Source organism: Setaria italica, chromosome VI, assembly GCF_000263155.2.
Source record: "Setaria italica strain Yugu1 chromosome VI, Setaria_italica_v2.0, whole genome shotgun sequence".
In the NCBI taxonomy this organism is placed as follows: Eukaryota; Viridiplantae; Streptophyta; class Magnoliopsida; order Poales; family Poaceae; genus Setaria; species Setaria italica.
The window spans coordinates 151030-160895 of NC_028455.1; the positions used below are offsets into that span (position 1 = coordinate 151030).

The 9866-nt window shown below is 46.8% G+C and overlaps 4 protein-coding genes across 5 annotated transcripts in view; 1 reads left to right on the plus strand and 3 right to left on the minus strand.

Annotated features, from left to right (window-relative positions):
- Nucleotides 1-192, minus strand: part of LOC101776130 (B3 domain-containing protein IDEF1) — a 3573-nt gene extending 3381 nt beyond the window's left edge. Inside the window, exon 1 of the mRNA XM_004974231.2 lies at nucleotides 7-192. Within this exon, the coding sequence (XP_004974288.1) occupies nucleotides 7-192 (186 nt within the window). The remainder of the gene's footprint in view (nucleotides 1-6) is intronic.
- Nucleotides 193-1239: 1047 nt separating this feature from the next.
- On the minus strand, nucleotides 1240-2945 carry LOC101772595 (high mobility group B protein 7). Its single transcript, XM_004972335.4, has 7 exons — nucleotides 2730-2945; nucleotides 2540-2622; nucleotides 2319-2445; nucleotides 2151-2208; nucleotides 2008-2052; nucleotides 1814-1882; nucleotides 1240-1706 (listed from the first exon to the last, which is right to left on the minus strand). Exons 1-7 carry the CDS (start codon nucleotides 2831-2833, stop codon nucleotides 1533-1535), a joined length of 660 nt encoding a protein of 219 aa, XP_004972392.1. The 5' UTR covers nucleotides 2834-2945; the 3' UTR covers nucleotides 1240-1532.
- Nucleotides 2946-4381: 1436 nt separating this feature from the next.
- Nucleotides 4382-4958, plus strand: LOC101776533. The gene has a single exon (XM_004974232.3). The coding sequence runs from the start codon at nucleotides 4524-4526 to the stop codon at nucleotides 4923-4925; it is 402 nt and encodes a 133-aa protein (XP_004974289.1). The 5' UTR covers nucleotides 4382-4523; the 3' UTR covers nucleotides 4926-4958.
- A 101-nt stretch (nucleotides 4959-5059) lies between these two features.
- LOC101773287 (choline transporter protein 1) lies at nucleotides 5060-9562 on the minus strand. Of its 2 annotated transcripts, none has more exons than XM_004972336.4 (10): nucleotides 9151-9562; nucleotides 8051-8409; nucleotides 7796-7941; nucleotides 7274-7457; nucleotides 7077-7150; nucleotides 6886-6993; nucleotides 6335-6691; nucleotides 5936-6196; nucleotides 5582-5809; nucleotides 5060-5495 (listed from the first exon to the last, which is right to left on the minus strand). In XM_004972336.4, the coding sequence occupies exons 1-10, from the start codon at nucleotides 9345-9347 to the stop codon at nucleotides 5304-5306; spliced, it is 2106 nt and encodes a 701-aa protein (XP_004972393.1). In that variant the 5' UTR covers nucleotides 9348-9562; the 3' UTR covers nucleotides 5060-5303. The 2 variants fall into 2 exon arrangements, with proteins under 2 accessions (XP_004972393.1, XP_022683368.1); XM_022827633.1 differs by lacking the exon at nucleotides 9151-9562 and adding an exon at nucleotides 8517-8537.
- Between the last annotated feature and the right edge of the window lie 304 nt (nucleotides 9563-9866).

The window sequence follows — 9866 nt, forward strand, 5'->3', positions numbered from 1 at the left end:
ATGTACGTATGTATTGTGTATTGTAGAGAAAAAGGCAGAGAAAGGGGGAAGTATAGCAATAGCAATAGCCAGGCAGGCCGGGGACGAGGGACCACCCCACCCGGCGTTTGGGGTTTTGGGGTTGAGCGTTGGTGCCTTGCGCTGCGCTGCGCTGCCCCGGTCCTGCACTGTCTTCTGCCTCAGCATCAGCATCAGGATTCCGGAGAGGGAGGAAGAGCGCGAGATGGTGGGGAGGAGGAGCCGCAGCAGGCTGGGGGGAAGGGATTGTGGGAAGGGGAATGGATGGATGGATGTGGGAGGCGAGGCGAGGCAGTCACGAGCTCCTCCTCCCCCTCATCTAGCGCTCTCTCTCTCTCTCTCTCTATCTGCTGCTGCTGCTGCTGCTGCAGACAGTGCAGGACCGGGGCAGCGCAGCGCAGCGCAAGGCACCAACGCCCAACCCCAAACCCCAAACGCCGGGTGGGGTGGTCCCTCGTCCCCGGCCTGCCTGGCTATTGCTATTGCTATACTTCCCCCTTTCTCTGCCTTTTTCTCTACATACACAATACATACGTACATACAGTACAGTCTACGCTACACACACAAATGAGTATTTTGTTCGATCAATCAATCCTCACTAAGTATGAGCCTCGTATTACAGCGCCATTTATCTCTCACCTGATTTCCCTAACTAGTAGTATATTTCAATAATAATCCTATCTGGAGCCAAATCTTCTTTTAAATAAATACCTATCTTATTACTATTAAAATACAAATCAGGTTTCTTTTCCTGTCATTATGCATTCCCGGAATAACACTTGTTTACAACTCATTTACAAATACTCTTATTAACATGTAAATAATTAGGAACAAAAACGATCAAAACGCTTTACAAGTTAACAACATCAACTGCTGCTCCATAGCCTTGCTAGCTGCTACCGCCCAGCCAGTGGGATGGAACAAGGGTTGGACCAACATACTTTCACTTTGGGTGTCCAATTCCTATTGGGGAGCAATAACTTCTGACAACATCTGTCTCCATAAAATGTTGTTTTTGCTGCTAATGTAACTAGGGAACAGTTAGTTTACTCTCAACATATTGAACTTGATAGTCATACAATGGTTTGCACTTCTAATCCATCTATCATCAGTTCTAGCAAGACTAAAGCCAAGTGCAGATATCCAAAGCAGCAGGCACCACCTCCCCCAAAACCACTGCTCTGCTCAGAGATACAATACAATCCAATACAATCTCACCCAAGCCATGAATGGAAACTGAATTTAAGCATTGGCCTTGGCCACATTTGCTCAGTCTTTAGTCGAGATTTTAGCACTAGATAGAGTGCATCATGATTCATTCATTTAGCCCCATTAGCTACCACCGCCCTTCAACTCCCAGGATCAAATCACCGACTGCAAGCTACCAAAATGAAAACGCCATCTTCACTAATGATGCTACTGACTACAATCCCAGTCCCCTCCTCTCCAAACAAGTGACAAGCTAGCAAGACGCACACATCTGCCATTTACAGAGAAGAAATGGGCTCTTCCATCTACATGTCATCATCCAGGTCGTCGTCCAACACATTCTTCTCCTCCTCATCTTCCTCGTCGCACGCCTCATCCTCATCATCAACCTTGCGGCGGAGTCTCTTTGCCGGCTGATCCACCTCCTGGCCCCCCTCGGTGTCATCTGCCTTGGGTTTCTCGGCAGCCACATTGTTCTCCTGCACCACGAACCGAGCAAATCAGTTGCTTGTGTTGTTCAGAGAAAACTTGTTGTATTAGCAAGCAGAAACAAATGCAAATGTCTAGAAGGAAGGCAGGGACTTACACCACTGCCCTCGCCATTCTCAGCGTGAGCCTTGAGCTCGGCAGCCTTGTCATGGTAGGGCTTCTTCTCCTGATGCACATCACATAATAAATCAGCAAAACACAGCACGGACCATGAAAAAGAAGAGTTAAAGTGCATTGCAAACCCAAGACAGGCAAGAAAAAGTAAGAGGAACAGAGCGCTCTGTTACTGACTTCGTCGGTCATGGACTTCCACCTCTCCCCTCCTTCCTTTGCAACCTTCATCAATAGATTGATGATTCAATCAATGTGAGAATTCATAATAAGCGTTGGGTTAGCAACCAACAAGGAGAGAAAGACATGAGCGGAGCACGTACAGTGGCGACATTCTTGTTGTCAGGATTGGCAGCCTTGAACTCCTTCCTGAAGTCGTCCCTGGAATGGAATGGAATACAATAGGTAAGGGGTTGCGACCGATTCGATTAGTGAGTGAAAGCAATCGCATTTAATTAGCGAGAGAGATGAAACAGAGAGATGAGACGCACATGAAGAGGAAGAAGGCGGTGGGCGTGCGCTTGCGCTTGCCGTCCTTGTTGGCGGCTCCGGCCTTGGCAGGCTTCTTGCGGTCAGCGGGCTTGGTGACCTCGACGGTCCTCTCTACCACCTGCGCCTCTGAGGAGAAAGAAAGGGCCGGGTACGGTTAGCGATCGAATTGAATCGAGCAAGTGAAGAATGAAGGAAGAAAGCAACAAGGTAAGTGACTGACCGAGCGTCTCCCTGATCTTGGCGTCGAGGCTGCAGCTGTGCATGTCGATGAGGACGACGGGGACGTCCTTGTTGCAGGCCTCGCTGGGAATTGGTTGGGGCAAGAGAGCAAACACCTTGCGCGCGTCAGTTTCAGATCTTTCTTACGCTGCGCTACGCTGGTGGATAGAAGAAAGAAAAAAAAAACTGACCATCTGGTGAACGCGCTGCCGTCCCTGGAGCGCTTGAGGATGGTGGCCTCGACGCGCTTCCTGCTGCGCGCGGCGTTGCCGGTGGACTTGTTGCCCCCCGCCATGGACTTGGGATCTGCTGAAGGTGCTTGGTTGGAGATGGAGAGAGGAGAGGCCTGGCCGCCAAGTGAATGCGATTGGATCCATGGGTCATGGGAGGGAGGGAGATTAATAGAGGAGGCCGCGGGGGCGGGATCCGGCGGCAAATGCAATTGCGAAATGCCAAAGTGGCGGCAAACCCAAACGAAAATCAATTTCATTATTCTATTTCGTTTCGTTTGGGGGATTTGGATTTGGCGCGCGGCAGGCAGGCAGGCAGCGTCTGATCTGGGCCCTCCGAGTGCCGGTCGTCTCTGCAAGCGGACGGCCCAGATGCTTCCTTCCGTTGGCGCCAAAGCCGCTTCCCCTTCCATATGCTTAGCTTGTCAGAGGTTTTGTTTCGGGTTTACCCGCGCCCACCCTGCTTTGCTTTACTTCGCTTCGCTTATTAGGGTCAGTCTGGCAAGATTTCAGCTTCGGCTTCTCCTACGACTCCAGTTGAAGCTCTACCAAACAGTTTAGTCAAAATCAGCTCCATCCTTGAAGTACTAGAGGAGCCGGAGTTATTTTATACGGAGAAGCCGTAGCAAAAAAAATATGGCTCCTTCGGCTCCAGCTTCTTTTAGAAGGAGCTGAAGCCCTACCAAATTAGCCCTTACAATGGACGACGCTTGGCTTGGATTACCTAATTATCTTGGCCCTCTAGCTGATTTCAAATGTGCTTTCGTATTTTCTAGAAATAATAAAAATATTGTGTCATCACTAAAAAAATCATGACCCATTCATTTTAAATTATAAGAAAAATATTTAGTTAGCACTTTTTTTTCTAAAAACGTAAGTGTCTTACGATGTCTCCTTTTGTTTCATTGCAAACAACGAGTACACAGGGCAATAACACGTAAGAGTCAAATGACTACAAAATAGAGCACATATATTATACTTTTAGGAGAGAAAAAATGCTGCCGGTGTCATGTATTTTTTATTTAGAATGAATTGGTTATGATTCTTCCTAGATTAAACAAGTTTTTATTATTTTAAAAAAATTGGGAGAAAAACACCTTTGAAACTGGACCAAATATATCCGGTTTCAATAATTGGATGATGCTCGTGTACATTTATACACATGGTTCCCCGCGCATGCTTTCATATTTCTCCCAAGTTCTCCCTCACGTCAAAAAAAAAATCCCAGCAATAAACTCCATGGACATGTCTTAAAAAATTTTTAGTCAAGATATGTCCAACATGATCTTGTTCTGTTCACAAAATCATAAAATAATATTATGGTACAAACTATTTGCAAAGTGGGATGCATAGTTTAAGAGATTGTTGGCAAGAATTTCGTTAACCAAGAAATCTTGACTTGGTGCAGCTCCTACCGTCCATTCTCCCCAGCCAAGCCAAACTCAGCCAGAATTTGCTCGCCCTGAAATCAGCTCCTGTTCTGGCGTGCCTCGTGTGCAAGGCTCCAATCCAAACATGGGCCAAAACTCAAAGCTGGATCGAGCTGGTTTCTTGGTCGATGGACGGATCATGGACAAACCAGTTGCAGTCACGCCCCTGCCATTGCCCACCAATGGGCAGATCGATGAGTGAGTAGTTGCAGCACGCCGGCCGGCCTTGCATCATCCACGTCCACGCACATCGATCTCCATCGATCTCTCATCTATATATACGGCTAGGTAGCTACTACGTGCTGACCTGTTCAGTTCTGCTGCTATGGCTTGCTCCCGCCGCTTGCTCGCTGAGGCGGCGACGCTGCTGCTCCTCGTCCTCCTCCTGGCTGCCAGAACCGACGCGGAGGAGGAGAAGGCCATCGCGGCGTTGCCCGCCCACGTCCACCTCGCCAGCATCAGCACCAACGGCGGCGGTGCTGGGTCCTCCTCGCCGTCGTCGTCACCCTCGCCGGCGGGAGTGGGAGGAGGAGGAGAGAAGAAGGAGAGCAGCAAGGAGGACAAGAACAAGGAGAAGAAGCCTGGCAGCAGCAAGTGCGTGACGACCAAGGACTGTCACCTGAAGCGGCTTGTGTGCGCCAAGAAGTGCACCATGGCCGCCCACAAGAAGTGCGCAGCCAAGTGCTCCCGCGCCTGCACCGCCGCCGGCCTCCCCATCTGCACCTGATCGATCAAGCCTTTTTTCAATCATATCTGCTTCTTGTCTATGTTTTTTGTTGTAAATCATGCAACCAATAATACTCCTAGATCGATGTCTGCTGAATTTCTGAAAGCATGCGCACCAAGACAGACACATGTCACTGGGAATGGCATGTGGACAGGCATTCACAGCTGAGTTTCCCATCCATGACTAAGAATTCACATTTACAGGCACAACAATTCATCACCACCCTATCTAGTCCACTCCAGCGAGGCAGCGATTCATATAGTATATAAATAAAGACGGCATGCATGGTCAAAGCAAGTGCAGCATCCAGTTTCTCCTCTAGCCCTATCGCTAGCTACTCTCCTCATCTTTAGAACAGTGAAAGAGAGAATGCATCCTTCATGGCCCCTCTGTCAGCCTTCGCAGCTCGCTCTCCTCATCCAGCGTCTCCATCAGCAGCGGGGGCGCATACCGCGCGTTCCCCTCGTGCTCTTCCGTGTCCTGGCAGAACGACAGCATTATGGTGTCGATCGACATCTCCACCACTGCAAAGAAAAGCTTTGCAACTATATAACCCAACGCCCACGACACCTGCACGTACACAATCACAACGCTTCTTCATCCAGATTGCTACTCAACTATATAAACTTGCAAATTAAAGTTTGATGATCACTTACCAGGACGGGTACCAGCGGCGATGATATCTTGTTGTGGCCAGACCTGTACTTGTGCTTATCCAGCATGATGAAAGCAAACAGCGCGCAGAACAGGCTAACACACAGCTTGCCCAACATCAGAATCACATCCCCAATCACATTCACTTTCCCAATGCGCAATATGTTCTTCATGATTAACTCAGTTGCTAGCGCAGAAGCCTTGCAGAATCCTTTCCCTGTAATGGCAATCTGTACCCGCAATATTAAGCAATTTAGCATCACTGTCGCCAATCCTGACTCGCATTTCTCATCATAGTAATACACAAGCGTGTTAAACAGTATTAAGCAATTTAGAAATGAATTGCTGGTGCTTACCATGATGTAAGCATTTCGATTCACTGATTTCAGGGTCCAATCAATGCACCCTAAGCAGCACTGAGACGAGGATGACGCTGTCTTCCCAAACCAGCTGTCATGGGCAGAATTGACAAATTTCAGCCTGCGGCGAAGTGACTCCAGTATAAACCGCACCCACTCAACGATGGATACAATCAGTGATCCAAGAGCCACAGATCCAAGACTATAGCGCAGCAAGCGCTTCAGGGAAGACACCACAGTACGAAAAGGGACATCGTGCTGCATCACAATGCCACACCAAACATCAGTCACAGGAAAATAGTACCACCCTGTTCAAGGAGATGAAAATCCTAGGAAAATTGGCATCTAATTTAAAGTAGCGATTCCTTACCAGGGTCAGGTTTCTGAGATGCTTACCGATATTTCACCACGTGCCCAGTAGTATGAAGCAACTGATCCAGCAATTACAGTCGAAGAACATCCGATGAAAAATTGTGTTGCCCAGTAACAGCCAAGAAAATGAAAAAGAATGGCAATGCCAATATGTGGGGTGTAATGAATACTATACCCACAACAGCTGTCACAATTTACTTTCCCAAGCTTCAGATCATACGAACAGCAATCTGTGTTGCAATCGTTTCGTATAACTTGACCGGCACTGAAAAGATGAAGCGTTGCTGAAAACCAGAATATGTAGAAGATAGCGAGGATCAAGAATGGCACAGCTGGAAAAACAATAAGTGCCTGGACTTCGCCGATGACCTTTGCAGCAACCTACATAAAGTTTACCAAGATGAGTGCTGTGAAAATACAATGACAAAGCAACAGAAAAGACATTATAACTGATGTCACATTAACAGTTGACAAGTCATTCTATCAGCTAAGCATACGTTGGCTGTAGCCCCAGTGAAATCTTATTTAATGAAATGGTCCACATATGAAGCCAATGGATTTAGCAAAGTACATACCTTCAGGACAGATGTCGCTATGCGCCGGGCAATAGCAATTGAAGTTAGGAAAGCAAGTATCATTATTACTGTCATCAAGACAGAAGCAGCATGAAGGTGATTTATCTCCTGATGAAAGATGAATGATGAGATAACGAACAGTGTAGCATGATATTGCACAAAATGGCACCAACATGTGGCAGAAAACATACCCGTCCACCTATGTTGACATAAGGATCACTTTCGCCAATTACAACAGTTAAAGGATCATGGCCAATCCAACCAGCTGAGTACATAAAATAGTTAGCAGATGTGAGATCATGTCACATATAAGATTATGTGCATTAGCAACAACGATCATATTGTGCTGCTTAGTGTCTATGAGAGTCTATATTTAGAAGTATCCTACCTTTTATATAGAAGAACATTGTAACTGATATTACAAGGGCATTGAAGACTACCACCGTTATCCAAGGCATCCCAGCAACAAAAAAGCGAATCATCAGTAACCAGATCCCAGATAGGAACAGAGGGAGCAGTCCCCCACAAACGATTAACACAGGCCAGGACTTTCCAATATCTGCAACATATCTCTGCAAAAAGAGGAAAATATCATCTTTTTTTCAAAAAGGAATATAATTTTCGAGTTCAGATAATTAACATGCAGACAAGCTGGCTTGTGCGCGTATTGTAAATCAAATCAAATAAATAACAGTTCTCGGTTTGTATAACATTATCATCTTCTCGTCTGGATAATTCATAGTTTAAATGGCATCCAAGCATTGTGTAACTTATTTGGAGGGAACTATTGAAACAAAATTTGATTTGTATTTAATCTGTTGCTCTCACGTGCAATAAGCAGCATGCATATTAATAATTCTCATAACAATAAAATTGACAGAGCACAAGTAGTTCAAAGAGCATTACAAACCTTGAGGACGGCAGATTTGCTGTTGATTGTGTTGTGAATTGTTTTGTCTATGAGCATGTTTTCGTCGATGCTGACACCACCCATCTGCTGCCAATGCTTCAAGGAGACATTGGATGCCCGCGCAATAAACTGGCAGCTCCAGTAGACTAAAGTGACAGAAAGAGATCAAGTTAGTGACCACACCTCGGTTTCTTAAAAGTTGGTAGGATGCTGCTGAGCTAGATATCGAATACTTGATACTCATGTTAGACTTACCATTGACACTTGGAAAGATGACAGGGTAACAAGGACCCTGCAGCTGAAGAGAACTATTCCTCATATCTGGTGTGAGGTACTCGAAGTAATCATAATCCCTGTCAATCCAATCATCGACAGAGAGGCGTATGTCACCTTCTGGATAATCACAAACAAAATTCAAACCATCTTCTGCTGGAAGTGGGCATTCCATGAGGCAAATGGCTTTAACGTCAGGTAGATTGATGCGACTGCTTTTGAGCCCACTTTGGTAGACCTGGTTGGGGTTCATCCAATAGCGAACATCCAACTCACGCAAATCTGGAACGGCATGCTTGCTGCCACATATGTTCCCTTTGTAGTCCAGTCCGAATGTGAGCCTGTGCAACCAAAGCAGAAGAAATCAATTCGATGGCCTTTTGTAGTGAGGAATAAGAAGAATTTACTTGGAGCCATGATATAGTATTTGGAGGTTTTCAATCTTTACTGGTACTAGCGTGATTGTGTGAATGGTGACCGAGGCTTGAAGCAGCAGTCACAGGTTCCAGGATTTTAGTGGGGATAGAAGCGGTGAAAGTAGGGAGTAAAACTGAAAAGGGGGAGCATTGAGATGAAGGTCGATCCCTGGACCGGGGTGGTATTTATTTGAGCTCACTGTTGGTGGTTGGTTGGTGGCTGCCAATCTGCGTAGCAGAAGCAAAGGGATGAAAAGTTTGCAGCGACATGAAATCCATGATAAGGAAGTGTCACCACGAAAAATGCTGCCTTTCCTTCTAGGTAGGGAGTTCAGCACTGCAAGAACACCCAACCACTTGCTGGCAGCTCGTTTTAGGCGTACAATAAGCATCAGCTGAAACTGGTGTAGATAAATTTTTTTTTCACTGAATGCAGCCTTTCCCTTATGCAGTTGTACAATTAGTGGTTGCCTACAAAATTTGCCGTGGAAGCAGTAACATGAAACAGCAAGAATTTTGCTTGGTACTAGTAGTAGCTAGATACTCTGTGCAGGAGGGAGAGAGGAGACAATTAAGGAATGGATAGATCTATCATCTCTATGCTATGCTATGGGGAGCAGCGAAGAAGGTAGAATGGTGGGTGGAAGCGAGAATGCGGCTGCTGACCTGAGTGGGTTGCCCTGGTTGAAGCCGAAGCTGGAGTTGACAATCATGGCGACCCAGAAGGCGGCGAAGAGGAGGAGGAAGGGCCAGTCCCGGCACTTGCGGTCGTGGCGAATGACTCCCCCGCCCGGGTCCTGCTCGTCGGCGGCGGAGGGGTAGCGGCCGATGATGGCGCCGAGGGGCCCTCCCCCCAATGCCATTGGAGATGATTCTTTCTCTCGGAGCTTGGGGGTTTTGGGGTGGGTGTCGGTGGTGGTGATGAGCAGAGGCTCTCTCTTGGCCTCGGCCTTTCTGGGGGAGAAAGAAACAAGGAAGGAGAGGAATGGGGGACGGCGTGACGTCACCCTGCAGCCCCGCTCCACTGTCAGTGTGCTTGCTTTGCTGCTTGCTTTGTCGCTGTAGTCCACTCAGTAAGCAAAGCATCCCACGAATGATGGATGTTATTCTAGTCCTAGGAGAGGAGGATTACAAGAGGCTTTTCCTTTTCTTGTGTCTGCTGCTCACCCCTTAATTTTCTACCGGCTGCCTGCATAACTTGCTTTAAAAAAAGGCAGCCATGAAATTACACAACGAGAAAAGATAGCTTATGAATTTTAAAACTCTTTTTACCATTGGATTATAGAGTTGACCTTTTTTTTATATAGTAACATAGTCATAGAGTTGACCATTTAATAAGAGAAGACGAAGACGAAGACGACGGACTGCACCACGTGCAGTGC